The 15,496-nt window shown below is 46.2% G+C and overlaps 4 protein-coding genes across 6 annotated transcripts; 3 read left to right on the forward strand and 1 right to left on the reverse strand.

Annotated features, from left to right (window-relative positions):
• Positions 1-2,212: 2,212 nt before the first annotated feature.
• LOC123184616 (26S proteasome non-ATPase regulatory subunit 10-like) lies at positions 2,213-6,333 on the forward strand. 3 transcript variants are annotated; one of them, XM_044596712.1, is made up of 13 exons: positions 2,213-2,396; positions 2,482-2,544; positions 2,645-2,818; positions 2,969-3,100; positions 3,241-3,380; positions 3,775-3,861; positions 4,212-4,337; positions 4,622-4,774; positions 4,867-4,914; positions 5,050-5,151; positions 5,469-5,639; positions 5,774-5,853; positions 5,959-6,333. In XM_044596712.1, the coding sequence occupies exons 1-13, from the start codon at positions 2,369-2,371 to the stop codon at positions 6,029-6,031; spliced, it is 1,377 nt and encodes a 458-aa protein (XP_044452647.1). In that variant the 5' UTR covers positions 2,213-2,368; the 3' UTR covers positions 6,032-6,333. The 3 variants fall into 3 exon arrangements, with proteins under 3 accessions (XP_044452647.1, XP_044452653.1, XP_044452660.1); XM_044596718.1 differs by having other exon boundaries at positions 5,469-5,541; XM_044596725.1 differs by having other exon boundaries at positions 5,513-5,541.
• A 1,453-nt stretch (positions 6,334-7,786) lies between these two features.
• LOC123184685 (uncharacterized) lies at positions 7,787-11,222 on the forward strand. Its single transcript, XM_044596770.1, has 2 exons — positions 7,787-7,922; positions 10,408-11,222. The coding sequence occupies exon 2, from the start codon at positions 10,422-10,424 to the stop codon at positions 10,968-10,970; it is 549 nt and encodes a 182-aa protein (XP_044452705.1). The 5' UTR covers positions 7,787-7,922; positions 10,408-10,421; the 3' UTR covers positions 10,971-11,222.
• Positions 11,223-11,324: 102 nt separating this feature from the next.
• On the reverse strand, positions 11,325-13,667 carry LOC732708 (uncharacterized). Its single transcript, XM_044596761.1, has 2 exons — positions 11,903-13,667; positions 11,325-11,702 (listed from the first exon to the last, which is right to left on the reverse strand). The coding sequence occupies exons 1-2, from the start codon at positions 13,650-13,652 to the stop codon at positions 11,617-11,619; spliced, it is 1,836 nt and encodes a 611-aa protein (XP_044452696.1). The 5' UTR covers positions 13,653-13,667; the 3' UTR covers positions 11,325-11,616.
• A 22-nt stretch (positions 13,668-13,689) lies between these two features.
• Positions 13,690-15,478, forward strand: LOC123184696 (uncharacterized). The gene has a single exon (XM_044596778.1). The coding sequence runs from the start codon at positions 14,678-14,680 to the stop codon at positions 15,224-15,226; it is 549 nt and encodes a 182-aa protein (XP_044452713.1). The 5' UTR covers positions 13,690-14,677; the 3' UTR covers positions 15,227-15,478.
• The last annotated feature ends 18 nt before the right edge of the window (positions 15,479-15,496 follow it).

The raw sequence follows: 15,496 nt of genomic DNA on the forward strand, positions 1-15,496 counted from the left end.
ATAGCTTTCGATCTGCTCCAGACGGCCAAGCGAATTGGCCCGCAGTGCGAAGCCGCCGAAGACGAAGATCTGTCCGGGGAGAAAAGTCTCACCCTGGACCGCATCGTTGTTGATGATCAAAGGAGCCATCGGGCCTAAAGGCGACGACACAGAGGAACTCTCAATGAAAGCACCAATGTCGGTGTCAAAACCGGCGGATCTCGGGTAGGGGGTCCCGAACTGTGCGTCAAGGCCGGATGGTAACAGGAGACAAGGGACACGATGTTTTTACCCAGGTTCGGGCCCTCTCGATGGAGGTAATACCCTACTCCTGCTTGATTAATATTGATGATATGGGTAGTACAAGAGTAGATCTACCACGAGATCAAGGAGGCTAAACCCTAGAAGCTAGCCTATGGTATGATTGTTGTATATGAAGTCGATGTCCTACGGACTACAACCCTCCGGTTTATATAGACACCGGATAGGGTTAGGGTTACACAGAGTCGGTTACAATGGTAGGAGATCTTGAATATCCGCATCGCCAAGCTTGCCTTCCACGCCAAGGAAAGTCCCATCCGGACACGGGACGAAGTCTTCAATCTTGTATCTTCATAGTCCTGGAGTCCGGCTGAAGGTATAGTCCGGCTACCCGAACACCCCCTAATCCAAGACTCCCTCACATGGTGATGAAGATTTTGATCCGAGGACGGATCTTCCCCAAGGGAGGGGAGATGATGCGGAGCATCCCAAGGTCATCCCCATGGACCTACCATCGTCTCATCAAGTGCCTACCGGACCCATGACTCGATAACGTGCAAGAGCCCTTGAAACCGAGGTGACATCTCTCCTCTCACAATTCCACTTCGATGCACATGACGCATGGCTACTACCTCATATGGATACTTTGTGCATACTCAGGTACAATGGAGAAGCTAAGGAGTAAGGACAAGAAGAGGAAGATGGACGAGAAGACGGAGAAGAAGAAGGGCTGCCGGAGAAGTCCCAGCCACCGGACGACCGGTCGGGACCGGACGTCCGGCGCCTGAAGCATTTGTCGAGTCCCAGCCAGCGGACGTCCGGTCCAGACCGGACGACCGGTGCCCCGACACCCGAAGCAAACGAGCGGACGTCCGGTCCAGACCGGACGACCGGCGCGACCGCACCCGAGCCGAAGTCAGCGGAAGTCCGGAGCCTCCAGACGTCCGGCACCCCCATCACAAAGCAGAACCAGCGGACGACCAGAGGACACCGGACGTCCAGCAGCTCCTGAGACACCGGACGACTGGTCCCCAGCGGACGTCCGGTACCTGTCTGCGCACAGTGTTCGGGCCCGAGGCCCATGTACCCCTTCACTTCGCCCCCATTTGCACTTAGACTATAAATAGACCCCCCCATTCATCCTAGCTAGGGTTAGCATTGGTTTAGCTCATTTGAGAGATAGAGCATTGCTCATCCATATCGGATCTACTCCTCGAGAGAGACCGCGGCCCCTCTTCGGAGAAGATCCACCTTGGATTCAAGACCTCCTTGCGGAGAAGATCCCCTTGTGGATTTAAGACCTCCTCACGGAGAAGAACCGGTTACCGTGTATCGTCCCTATTTGTCCGTGGATTCGTGTATCGCTCTATGTACTCGAGGATCTAGCCCCTGTGTGACTTATTCGTGTCGGTTTAGTGATTTCCTCTTGTGTTTTCCTCCCGTTCATCCTCGTGTTTTTCCCCGGGATCCGCTCCTTTCGTGAAAGATCGGGCTATAGGGTCTCTACCCTACATCACAACATTAATTAACCTTCGACGAGGCCACGGTGAGTTGGGAGGCGGATGTCGTCCAGGAGAAAATGTGATGGTGGTCGATGGAGAACCTACAGTGGCGGCACACTTTTTGAGAAAAATGTTGTCAAGTTTTTAGGGAAGAAAATGCTGTCACTTGCTTAAGAGTTAAGAGGGCTAAGCAAATGTTACCTCTCTATTATTATTTTTAACCAAAACAACCCATAAAGAGAGGTATCGTCGAGCCATCGGCTCCGTTCGTAAGCTTCTTATATTCGGCTTATAAGATAAGTTATTTAGCACATTTTCCTTTTACAAAAAAATAAATTGACATATTTTTTAGGGTAAGGGAATTATTCTGGTTTCTTCCAGTATATTTTTTTACACAATTTTTTTAGCATTATTGCATAGGAAAATGGGCATCGGTGGGCCGGGCCTTACAAACGGGCCGGATCAGCAAAGATGGGCCTCCAAGCTTCCAGAGCCACCTGGCCTACTTCCTCCACGGTAGCAATCGTCTTCGTCACATAGGTTTCTCACACAAGCTCTGAACCCCGCCGCCTCCGGAAGCTTCTAGAACCTTCTCCCCTTCTTCCCCACCTCCGTCTCCGGCTCCCATGGCCGACGCCGCCGACGCCCTCTCAGGTACACGCGCCTACCTCTCCTCTCCTTCGTAAGCAAAGATCTCTCGCCATCTCCCACCCAATCTCAATCTGGTTCGCTGCTGCAGCTCGGAGCAAGGTGCAGGGCTTCCTGGAGGCCGCGTGCTCCGGCGATCTCGAGGCCCTCCGGAGTAGGTCCCCCGCTCCCGCCCCGCTCACCCCGTCGCCGCCCGGCACGGCTTGTTCACCTGCTAAGCTTTGGTTTTGTTGTTGTTGGTTGTGGTGGTGCAGAGTTCGGGTCCGCGCTCGACGAGGAGGGGAAGGGCGCGGCCGCGGTGGCCGCCGGCGTGCGGGACGCCAACAAGCGCACCGCGCTGCACTTCGCCGCGCGGGAGGGACAGACCGAGGTCTGCAAGTTCCTCGTCGAGCAGCTCCGCCTCCCCGTCGACCCCAAGGACGACGATGGTAATGGTGCCCCTCACTCCCTAACCCCATGCCATGATGCGGCGATTCTCACTTTCTCTTTGTATTGCTCTGATTCATTATGTGTGTGTGCAATTCAATTTATACTTGGTATGGTAGTGATACATATATTATCTAAAATCAATTGTGCAGGTGAGACTCCACTCATCCATGCCGCCCGGCAGGGCCGCCTGGAGACGGTGGAGTACCTGCTCGGCCGCGGGGCCGATCCTTCCGTCGCATCTAACATGGGAGCCACGGCACTGCATCATGCTGCAGGGATAGGTAACGATGATGCTGTGCCTAATGGTGGTGCTCTGTGTATTGTCGATTACCGACTCATGATGCTGATCGATAATTCTGTATGTTGAAGTGGGGAGAATATCTGAACAAACGTGTGGCGTTGATTTTTCTTGTTATTACAGGACACATAGAGATTATGAAGATTTTGCTTGGCAAGGGAGTTGATGTCGAATCCGAAAGTGAGTCCGGCACTCCCCTTGTTTGGGCTGCTGGTCATGGGCAGCAAGACGCGGTCAAGCTTCTGCTTGAACACAATGCTAAGGTAGTTGCTGGTCTATGCGTTCTCTCCGCCAATTTGTTAATCTGAGTTTTCAGTTTTTCAGTGCCACCTTTTCGAAAAAAAAGTTATTCAGTGCCAAGGTTCAGTGCAATACTCCTGACTATGTGGTGATTTTAGCCATTAATTAACTAAAGCAGCAACTGTCTTTAACCATGCTATAGGGGATAGGCCTGTTACTGTAACATGCTGCCATGTCATTCTCCAGCATCTTTAATAAGATTTGGACAACATTTACTCCTAAATTTATAACTGTGGGCAGCAAAAACCTGCAGCATGAATTAATTTACTGAGGTTTTGTGTATGAATTCAATTTAGTTAGGTGGGTTTCAGCAACTTTTGTACTCAAAACTAGTTCTTATAAACCTTGCTTTTGCAGCCGGACACTGAAACTGCTGATGGTATCACTTCGCTGTTGTCTGCTGTTGCTGCTGGTTCCCTCCCATGCTTGGAGGTTCTAATCCAGGTACATGATTGGACGAGTAAAGGATTTGTTTGATTTGGTTCATTTTCGTCACATAGATGTCATTGCTTATTTTTGGTTACTGGATGCTCTGTTTTCCCTGTTAGACAATGTTGTTTGTGCCTTGGGAATTTGGCAAACATGCACATGAATTGGAAATAAGTATAATATTTCTTTATTACTGCAATGCAAGTGGTAATGTGTATACAAGCGTACAAAGTCGAAGGAAAAGATTCAAATGTTTATTCTAGTTTTATTGTTGCCATTTTACTTCTGTTTCTGCATTGATATAGTAATACACAACATTGTTTTATATATTTGTTTAATAATTAACTTAATAATGTGCAACATAGGCAGGTGCAAACCCAAATGTCACTGCTGGTGGAGCAACCCCATTGCATATCGCTGCAGACAGTGGAAATCTTGAAATGATCAAATGTTTGCTTCAAGCTGGAGGTGACCCAAATACCTCTGACGATGTAAGTCACCATGTCTGAGTACTTCATGTAACTTGCCAAGTGTGGTGATGCCATAATTTATTTTATTCATAGTACCCATCGTGTGTAATCATGGTGACTCTGCATTCATTTTAGCTAGACCGTCCAATTGCCTTTGACTGTCTTATTTATGCAGACAAAAGTGTGGAAAATAGTAATATTCCATTTCTAAACTTATTCTTCCTGGGTAGTAGTTATTTAAAGCAACATTGCCTAAACCAGTGAATCTAACTGTTGATTACCTTTTCCTTCTTTCTTTCCTGCAGGATGGATTTAAGCCAATAGAGGTTGCTGCTTTAAGGGATAACCTTGAAGTCGTTGAACATCTTTTACCATTGACATCTCCAATCCCAGGTGTCTCGAATTGGACTGTTGATGGTATAGTAAAATACGTGTCATCTAAAATGGAAGAGGAAAAGGTGCCACTTGAACTTTTTATATCCTCGTATGTTCATGAAACCTCTTTACTTTGCAAATTCTGTCAACTTTGACATCTGCATACATTCTACAGGCGCAAGAAAATGAGTCAGCCAGTTTACAGAGACGACAACCCGTTGAGGTGCGCCATTATCGTATATGCTTTTTTTATAAAAATTAAGGAATCTAGTATCTATTATAATAATAGTCGACTTGAAAAATTCAACTGTTGATTTTCACTGCACAAGTTTTACTCGCCTAAACAAATGCCATGCAGGTGTCACCTGAGGCGAAAAAGAGATCATTGGAAGCCAAATCGAGAGGTGATGATGCATTCAGAAGAAAAGACTTCCTAGTAGCAGTGGATGCATATACACAGGTAAGAATCGTTTTTTTCGAAAGCTCTTGTGGTGGACAAAAAGTAGATGACTAGAACTTTAGTTGTAAGTTCACATGCCATCTCGGTATGGATGCAATCCCAAGCTAGCCAGCTTTCATTTATCAAGTGTTGTAAGTTTAGTAGATTATATTACCTCCATCCCAAATTAGTTGTCTTAGATTTGTCTAGATACAGACGTATCTAACACTAAAACGCGTCTAGATACGTCCATATCTAGACAAATCTAAGACAACTAATTCGGGACGGAGGGAGTACTACATTGAGAGTCATCACAACTGAACGGAACTGCATTTCAGGCCATTGAATTCGACCCGAATGACCCCGCGTTGCTTTCGAACAGAAGCCTTTGTTGGCTGCGGGCAGGGCAAGGTGAGCGTGCCCTGGAGGACGCGAGAGCATGCCGAGCACTGAAACCAGACTGGGCGAAAGCTTGCTTCAGGGAAGGCGCCGCGCTGCGCCTTCTGCAAGTTTGTCACAGAGAAGCACAGCAACTGGACACTTGTTCCCTGCTGTCCTTGTTTCTTTTTCTCTTTGCGCGGCTACATAAGCATACCTGATGACTCAAGACTACTCTTGTTGTGTTGTGTGGCTACACCGACAGAGGTTCGAGGAAGCCGCGAATGCGTTCTACGAGGGGGTGCAGCTCGAGCCGGAGAACAAAGAGCTCGTGAAGGCATTCAGGTAGTAAAAAAGAGAGGAAAAAACGTGTACCAGTCGAAAATGACGGAGGAACTTCTATGCTCTGCTTTTGTTTTACTCATTCGTGTTTGTCGGTCGTGACGACAGGGAAGCTGTTGAGGACGGGAGGAAGTTCCACTCGGCAAACAAGCCAACAACAAACGGAACAAAGTCAGAATGAGGATGGCGGCGATGAACTGAACAAAGCCGTGCTAGTATCAAAAGCTTGTATGAGTATCTCCGTGGAATCGCATTGGAGATTCGTTTTACTTTGTCAAGTGGTAGGGAGGATGAGTGGATGCGGTGATGTTTGCGAATTCGATTAGAAACCTCGCTGGGTTGTGTGACTCGGTTAGCATTCTATGGTATGAGTACTGTCTTCGTTAGTGTAGGACATACAAATGGGCTGTGAACTTGTGGTGGATTATCCTTTGACATTGCCAGCATACATTCTCTTTAATTGTTTCTTTGCTGCTGCTTCCAGGTTTCATCTACCTTACACTGGAAACAAGTTATAGAATTTGTTACTCCATTCGTTCTGAAATTTTGGTGATGTTCTCCGATGCGTTAAATATCGATATGACGGTAAATAAGAAAGAAATATATACTCCCTCCGTTTGTAAGATGTTTTGGACAGCTGACATTGAACTATTGTGTGTGTTGTCTGAATTATCTAAATAAACGTCTTATAAAAGTTATAAAAGTGAGCAGAGGGAGTACCTATTACAGTCATCATGAAATATTTTACATTAGAAACCTAATGATATTATTTTTGGTTGACCAGTTCCCATTAAACATTTTATTTAGGACTGCAATAGCGGGGTACTGTTGCTAGATAGCATTCCCTTTTATTTATGGGGGTAGCCCCTCTTTTGGAATTGACAAGAAATTGACGTTTTAAAAGAAAATGGTAATTACTCCCTCCGTCCCATAATGTAAACGTCTTACATTATGGGATGGAGGGAGTACATATTTTAAAAATGGCATGACCAAGAAATTGTCATTTTTAAAAGAAAATGGTAATTACATATTTTAAAAATGACATGACATTGTATAGAGGCTGCGTTTAACTCGGGATAGGAGGGAGTACAATTTTACTTTTAGAAATGTGCAACTGAGCATCTGACCCAAAGCTGTACATACTCTCTGCAACTTCTCTTACATCACAAGTATATAAAATGGCAAATTCATTTAGATTCATAGCTATGCACAAAAGATTGCACAAAATTATTCACCACCCATCCCATCATCCTAGCGGGTTGATTTCGTATGTGTTTCTCGCCTCCAGACTTCAGTGGCTGGTTTCGGCGCCGAGGGAATCTTCATGCTAATGAAGAGTTATGGTCTAGTTTGTGAGGTTTTGGAATCCTCTTGTCATTCATCTGGAGCGATGTAGGTGATGATAGATTCGGTCGCGTCCCTATAGAGGCATATGGTTGGTTCCTTCAAATATGATCCATTGAGCTATGTGTGGGTGAGGAGGTGGAGGTGTTGGGGTTCGCCAATTGTGGTGGTTCCACCTTCGTCGATGACGGTAGTGGCTGTCTCGTCAATAAAAACCCGTGTCAGCGTGTTTAGGGTCGCTGTGGGGTGGGGTCTACTCATCCGACCTTCATCTGCTTTTTTTGCGGGGCCGGCTTTCATCTGCTTCTGAGCTTCTCCAAGTTAACGGCGTGGTTCCCATCGTCTAGCAGATCTTCATGCCTCACCCGCCGTAAATATAACGACTCACTTATTACGTCGAAGTGGACAAGTCTGGAGTTAGGGGAGGGCGAGCCATCGGATATGTATCTGTTTGTAACTACTACTTCACCAGGGTTGTTCTTGTAATTTTATTTTTTATATATCTATATCATGAGTATATGAATTTCTAAAAAGTTTCTTTTTTATATTTTATATATTTATACCACCGTGGGTTTTCTTGGTCGGTAGGATTCAGCCGCGTCAACCGTCTGCTGCTCCTCCTCCTGTCCGTCCGCCCGTCCGCCCGCCCGCCCGTCCCGAAGCGTCTCGCCGCCTCCTCCACCGGACCACCGCCTCGAAGGCGAGCAGCCGCCCCCTTCCTCCTCCCGGTAAGGAATCCCCAGCTCTGCTTGGATCGCGCTTCGATCTCTCGCTCACGTACGACCTTCCGCCGTGAAGAGCCGAGCCGAGCCGGATCGAATCCGGCCCGGATCTCCCCCGTGCGAGGCCGGTCTCGCCCCCCCGGCGGCAGCGCGCGTAGGCGCTACTAGGTAGGCAGGGCCGCCATGGCGCTCCATCGGGCGGGCGCCCATGTGTTCCGCCACGGGATTCTAGGGATTTGGGGATCGATCAGGGAGCCAAATTTGGGGATTACTTCCGCCCCCGTCCCTGGAGCCTCAGGGACGATGCAGATAAATCGATGATGCCTCAAGGCGGTACGTATAGCTGTATGGAAGAGGCCAGGCAGATTGCCCAAATTACTCCATCATGCTACATTGTGCGCTTGTTTGCTGGATCGTTGATATCCAACAGCTTCGTCTTGGGCTCTGCTCTGGCCAATGTTTCTGTCCCCGTCTGGCTATCTACAAGCTTGGAGTTGTCATCAATTTATTTATGCACTTTTATCTTTTATTTTACACACAATGCTGTAGCGAGATAGCTTAAATTTGCTATGTTCAGATGCCTGCTTGTCTGTTTCTGCAGACCTATGTACGTAAGCAGAGCCCAGATTGTTCATCCGACTGTATTAGATAGGACTTGATGTTTGTTTACCTGTAATAAACTCTGTAGAGGTGCAATGACAAATAATTTTTTCACCCTTGTACACATAGAAACCAAATTATCCACCTGGTTCGTTATATTCGCTATGTGATGTTTGTTCATCTGTAAAAATCTGTGTAGAGCTCCGTGGATAAATAATGCATCTAAATAGTGTTGAGAACTGTTGTGCAAACAAGTCTCACCTGGGAAGGAATTGTAGGAAGATTTGTTGGTCTGTTTGATTAACGACGTTACTCCATATGTTGAGAGAATCGTTAAGAAAATACCCAACTAAAATATGAGGATTTGCACCCCCCCAACAGTTTGTGCCATGGCTGGCTAGGCTGGCCGTCTTTAATCTTTAGATATAGAACCCTTCCACCCAATTACAGGGGCATGAGCAACAAAGCCAACAATGAAAAGAGAGAGACCGATATGTTCTGGACATATTCTCCACTGTTGGCCAAATCTGGTATCCTTTCTCCTCAGGCATGAGTGTCATCGAGCTGCCATGAAAGTTCCTGTGTGTGGGGTACCTTTAACGGGATACATTGCTGTGGAAACTCATCCAGATCCTTCTTCACCTCCAATCCATTTATCCATTCAGTCTGTTGCTGAGGGTTCTGTTTGCTGCCTTTCCCTTCCACGGTGTACTATAATACTACGAGCAGTCGGTTCCTACCCCTGAATCAGTATGGGCTAGTATTTGCTTCTGTAATAGCAGCCAGTAGAACAGCTGTTTCTTTAATGTTGCAGAACATCCAGTTTCTATTTCTTACTTTGTACATGTTCGCTTATGATATAGAAGGTTGAAAAATAAAATGGTGATCCTGCTAATAGATCCCTGACCTTTTAACTGAAAAGTACTCTGCAACTGTGGATGCCCTCATGTTGTCAATGTAGAATTCAGTTTAGAGCCCAGATATTTGTTTTGTTATGTTGTTTAACATGCTTTCATGAGGTCTTCAATATTCGAACTGGTTGTGCGATTTTGTTGTTAAGAGGAATTTTACGAAGATGTGCTTGTCTGTTTGATTAAAGAAAGAATGTTACCCCCATAATTTGAGTGGGATTATTTACAAAATACTTGAATAAAATATGAATTAATCAGATGCACCTCAACAGTTTGTGATCTGGCCGGCTAGGTAGGTTGAACCCTTAGCCAAAATTACCAGAGGGGGTGGCCAGGAAAATTTCTTTTGAAACTCGCCCGCATATTTCTTCATCTCCAATCCATTCATCCATCCAGTTTGTTACTGATGGAACTGTTTGCCGCCTTTCCCTTCCATGGTGGAGTACTAAGTAGTAAAAGCACTCAGTCAGTATATTTCCCAATCAGAAATTCATGCACCCCTCAGTAAGTATGGGCTAATATTTGCGTTCTGTTAGAGCAGCCGGGAGCTCTGCTGTTTCCTGAATGTTCCAAAAAATCAGTTTTTTTTTACTTTGTACATGTTCCTTTATTCTTTATTAGGATATAATAAAAGATTGACAAATGAAATTGTGGCCATGCTAATAGATCCTTGACTTTTTAACTGGAAAGTATTCTACAACTGTGGATGGCATGCCCTCATGTGTTAATGTAATATTCAGTGTAGAGCCCAGATATTAATCATTCTGTTATTTAACAGGCATCCATGAGGCCTTCAATTTTTGAACTGGAAAGCTTGCGTGTTCAGGATTTGTGCGATTATGCTGTTAATGCACACCATTCATTCAGTATAGGGCCCAGCAATTCATTTTGTTTATCGTGCTTGAGACCTTTGTTTGCTTGAATTAACCTTCTTAAATCTTGCTGTTAATCCGTCACTTTTCCTCGTGATGCTGTTTCAGGATTCTTGTCTGCCATGGGTGACTACACAATCCGGATAAGCACCAGCTTGATCGAGCAGCTCGCGCGCGATGACGAGAAGCAGGTGAAAAGGAGGACCAGGAAACCCAGGCCGAAGAAGGTGGTGGAGCAACCAGAGGAGCCTCAGGACAATGGCAGGGAAGTTCCAACTGAACCCAAGAGCAGCCCTGCTCCTGTTTTGCCTTTTCCGCCACCCATGTACCTACCAGTGACCCCTGCTCCTCCACCACCGTCTCCTGCAATCCAGGTGGTGGAAGCCATACGCGCCGTGGTGGCGGAGAGCGAGAAGGTGCTGGAGAAGCTGCAGAAGAAGGAGGCGGCGATGCGCGAGGAGCTTACCAAGAGGGCCAAGGAGCTGCATGACAAGGAGTTCAAGCTGCCCTACCAGAACCCCTCGCCATGCACCGACGAGAGGGCGGGCTGCGCCGAGTGCTACAGGAGCAACGTGCAGGACCCGCTCAAGTGCGCCGAGGCGGTCAAGAGGTTCGAGGCTTGCGTTCGCATGGCGAGGCGGGGCGGTGCCACCATGGGAGCTGCTCAGTAGTAGCTGAGTGAGCGAGGTGTCGTACACACGATTTTGCTTCTGTCGGGATTGATTGATCGAATAACCTGAATGGATTTTTGGTGAGACCTGAAACACCATCAGTTGTAGATTAATTCTGGTAACGGATTGCTACTGGTGTTGGCAACAAGAGGCCATGAGTGTCCTTGAATTTGGGGCGTGGCTCCATGTGTTTACTTGCATACTACAAAATGAAACATGAATTTGCAGGGTTCAAAATTAATGTTTACTACATGCATTCTGCTGCAAAATTTGCGGGGTTCCTTGGATTTTAGTCCGTTTGTTTGGGATGAGTCTGAATAACCATTGTATGTTGATTCTTCCACGTCGCATACATTTTTGCGGGATAAAAAAATCACCTGCTGCTGCTTTGCTGGTTATTGGTAAAATCCATGTCTGAGTGGTTGATAAAAAAATCCATGTCTGAGTGGATAAAAATTATTGAACCTTGTATAAATGTTGGGGTAAAAAAAATTCATCTTGTTATCATCATCCAAGAAGTTCTCGATGGAGAGCGACTGCGGCACAGTTGTCTTGTAGAAGCAATCACAGGCCATTCCCCTAGCAGAGCAGTGCAACAATCAGGGATCAGGCCTGTCATTGAATAGAAGCTGAATGACCTTCAGCTTCAGCTCCGGCAGGCCTGCCTCCGCTCACGGACTAGCCTCGGTATTTCCTTCCATGTCTTCGGTTTCAATGGTTTGAATTCCGTTACTGCACATACCACAAGCGATGTCAGAAAAAAAAACTTGTACAAACTAATGTGTTATATCATAATGTATAGCATGATGGCATTCAAATAATGGAGAAGAAACTTTTGCAAACGTGTTGACCATTATGTACAAGGGATGGAATGGATGACTGCATCTGTTTATTAAATGTGGCCAAGATAGAAGGACGTGCTGCAAGCATACCTTCATAACGGGCATCTAGCCATTTGCGTTTGATGCTGCCCAGTTGCTGCTGCAGGCATCTAGGGAGCTTCTTTATAGCAGGGCAGCCTGTAATTTCAAGAGACCAGAGAGACCTGTATACTTGCGGCTCATTCGGCAGGGATGCCAGGGTACTGCATCTTTCAAGCCAAAGGGATTCCAGCGATGGGGGGTGCTCTCCCGACAGACACTCCAGCGATGTCAGCCCACTGTTGCCCATAATGAACAGTCTCTTGAGGGGTGCAGGCAGACGGAGAGTCCCACCCAACATGCCAGCACAGTTCAGTATTGTTAGATATTCGAGATGGGGAGGAAGTAAATGCTCTCTTGCAGCTGGTGCTGTTGCTGCTGCTAGTGGCTGTGGCATGATAGGACTTCTGCTTCTGGAGGTAGTGGCTTCTGGTTTCTGGAGCCCACCCAGCTGGCATGATAGGACTTGAATACTACTACAACGATCCATTTCTAAGGTCTTTAAGGATGGAGGCAGATTTAGAACCGCTGGTAAGCTTCCACATGCTGATAAGCATAGATCTTCTAGGCATGGACAAAAGTGATTCATGGGTGTGGATGGCAACTCTGATACAGTTGCAGGCATGATTGCCTCACTGCTAGAAGATACTTGGACTAACTCTGCCATGCCCTGTTGCTTGCCGAATATGGACTCAAGCTTAATGCACCCACCAATAGTCATTTTCTTGAGAGATGCCGGGACGTTGAACATCTCTACTAAACTTGGGCAGTTTCTTAAGCAAAGAGACTCCAGACCTCTCGGGTGCTGACTCCTTTCAGACGCCAACGGCTCAAGAGGAGCTTGTGCATATCCAGTCAGATTTTTGCAGTTTCTAATCAGTAATGTCCTCAAGGATACCAAGCTTTGGAACACATTCTCTGGCCAGTGGACGAGCACATCACATCTATCAATTTCCAACTTTTCAAGGTGTACAAAATAGTCCCACGGCTCTAGTGCACCTGGTCCAAAGAATGAGTTGCAGCATCCTAACTCCAGAACTGTAAGAGGGGATTTCTGGTTCCATTTCTCTTTGCTGTCCACAGGTACAATTGAAGTGCATTCAGCCTCTGATGTTGTTTCTCTGTGTTCTAGCCTCAGTGTCAGATTGGTCAATGAAGATAAATACCTGTCTACAAAATGGAACACCTCTTGCTTGCCATCTTCAATTACTAGTACACTGAGTTTTGGTGCTTCGGGTAAATCTACTAGCTTTGGGCATTTCTGAACTGATAGTGTCTCAAGCTGAGGAAACAATATCGGTTCTCCTTCGACAGCAGCATCCCATTTCTGAAAACTCCCCAAGTCTTCCAATGCAAGTACCTTTAGAGCAGGAAATGCTGACTGTACCAACCTATAACCTCCACTACAACTTTCATGAACCAGTGGTGCTTCACGCAATGGTACCAGCTTTCCACAATACCAAATAAACAAGTTCTCAAGCAGAGAAAATGGTGTGCATACCAGTCTATTACCTCCACGACTTGGTTCTCCAAGCAATGGTGCTTCAGGTAATGCTATCAGCTTTCCACAATGCCGAATAAACAACTTCTCAAGCAGAGGAAATATTATCTGTTCTTCTTGTGCCTCATTTATTTCCCACCATCTCTCAAAATCCAATAAATGCTCTAGTGTAAGCACCTTCAGTTTTGGAAACGTGAAGGATGTACCACAACTGAACAAAACCTGCAATCTTTCACAACCAGAAAGATGGATCTCAACCATCAGGGATCCTGCTAATAGATCCCTGACCTTTTAACTGAAAAGTACTCTGCAACTGTGGATGCCCTCATGTTGTCAATGTAGAATTCAGTTTAGAGCCCAGATATTTGTTTTGTTATGTTGTTTAACATGCTTTCATGAGGTCTTCAATATTCGAACTGGTTGTGCGATTTTGTTGTTAAGAGGAATTTTACGAAGATGTGCTTGTCTGTTTGATTAAAGAAAGAATGTTACCCCCATAATTTGAGTGGGATTATTTACAAAATACTTGAATAAAATATGAATTAATCAGATGCACCTCAACAGTTTGTGATCTGGCCGGCTAGGTAGGTTGAACCCTTAGCCAAAATTACCAGAGGGGGTGGCCAGGAAAATTTCTTTTGAAACTCGCCCGCATATTTCTTCATCTCCAATCCATTCATCCATCCAGTTTGTTACTGATGGAACTGTTTGCCGCCTTTCCCTTCCATGGTGGAGTACTAAGTAGTAAAAGCACTCAGTCAGTATATTTCCCAATCAGAAATTCATGCACCCCTCAGTAAGTATGGGCTAATATTTGCGTTCTGTTAGAGCAGCCGGGAGCTCTGCTGTTTCCTGAATGTTCCAAAAAATCAGTTTTTTTTTACTTTGTACATGTTCCTTTATTCTTTATTAGGATATAATAAAAGATTGACAAATGAAATTGTGGCCATGCTAATAGATCCTTGACTTTTTAACTGGAAAGTATTCTACAACTGTGGATGGCATGCCCTCATGTGTTAATGTAATATTCAGTGTAGAGCCCAGATATTAATCATTCTGTTATTTAACAGGCATCCATGAGGCCTTCAATTTTTGAACTGGAAAGCTTGCGTGTTCAGGATTTGTGCGATTATGCTGTTAATGCACACCATTCATTCAGTATAGGGCCCAGCAATTCATTTTGTTTATCGTGCTTGAGACCTTTGTTTGCTTGAATTAACCTTCTTAAATCTTGCTGTTAATCCGTCACTTTTCCTCGTGATGCTGTTTCAGGATTCTTGTCTGCCATGGGTGACTACACAATCCGGATAAGCACCAGCTTGATCGAGCAGCTCGCGCGCGATGACGAGAAGCAGGTGAAAAGGAGGACCAGGAAACCCAGGCCGAAGAAGGTGGTGGAGCAACCAGAGGAGCCTCAGGACAATGGCAGGGAAGTTCCAACTGAACCCAAGAGCAGCCCTGCTCCTGTTTTGCCTTTTCCGCCACCCATGTACCTACCAGTGACCCCTGCTCCTCCACCACCGTCTCCTGCAATCCAGGTGGTGGAAGCCATACGCGCCGTGGTGGCGGAGAGCGAGAAGGTGCTGGAGAAGCTGCAGAAGAAGGAGGCGGCGATGCGCGAGGAGCTTACCAAGAGGGCCAAGGAGCTGCATGACAAGGAGTTCAAGCTGCCCTACCAGAACCCCTCGCCATGCACCGACGAGAGGGCGGGCTGCGCCGAGTGCTACAGGAGCAACGTGCAGGACCCGCTCAAGTGCGCCGAGGCGGTCAAGAGGTTCGAGGCTTGCGTTCGCATGGCGAGGCGGGGCGGTGCCACCATGGGAGCTGCTCAGTAGTAGCTGAGTGAGCGAGGTGTCGTACACACGATTTTGCTTCTGTCGGGATTGATTGATCGAATAACCTGAATGGATTTTTGGTGAGACCTGAAACACCATCAGTTGTAGATTAATTCTGGTAACGGATTGCTACTGGTGTTGGCAACAAGAGGCCATGAGTGTCCTTGAATTTGGGGCGTGGCTCCATGTGTTTACTTGCATACTACAAAATGAAACATGAATTTGCAGGGTTCAAAATTAATGTTTACTACATGCATTCTGCTGCAAAAT

The sequence above is a fragment of the Triticum aestivum genome, chromosome 1A (genome assembly GCF_018294505.1).
Source record: "Triticum aestivum cultivar Chinese Spring chromosome 1A, IWGSC CS RefSeq v2.1, whole genome shotgun sequence".
NCBI lineage: Eukaryota > Viridiplantae > Streptophyta > Magnoliopsida > Poales > Poaceae > Triticum > Triticum aestivum.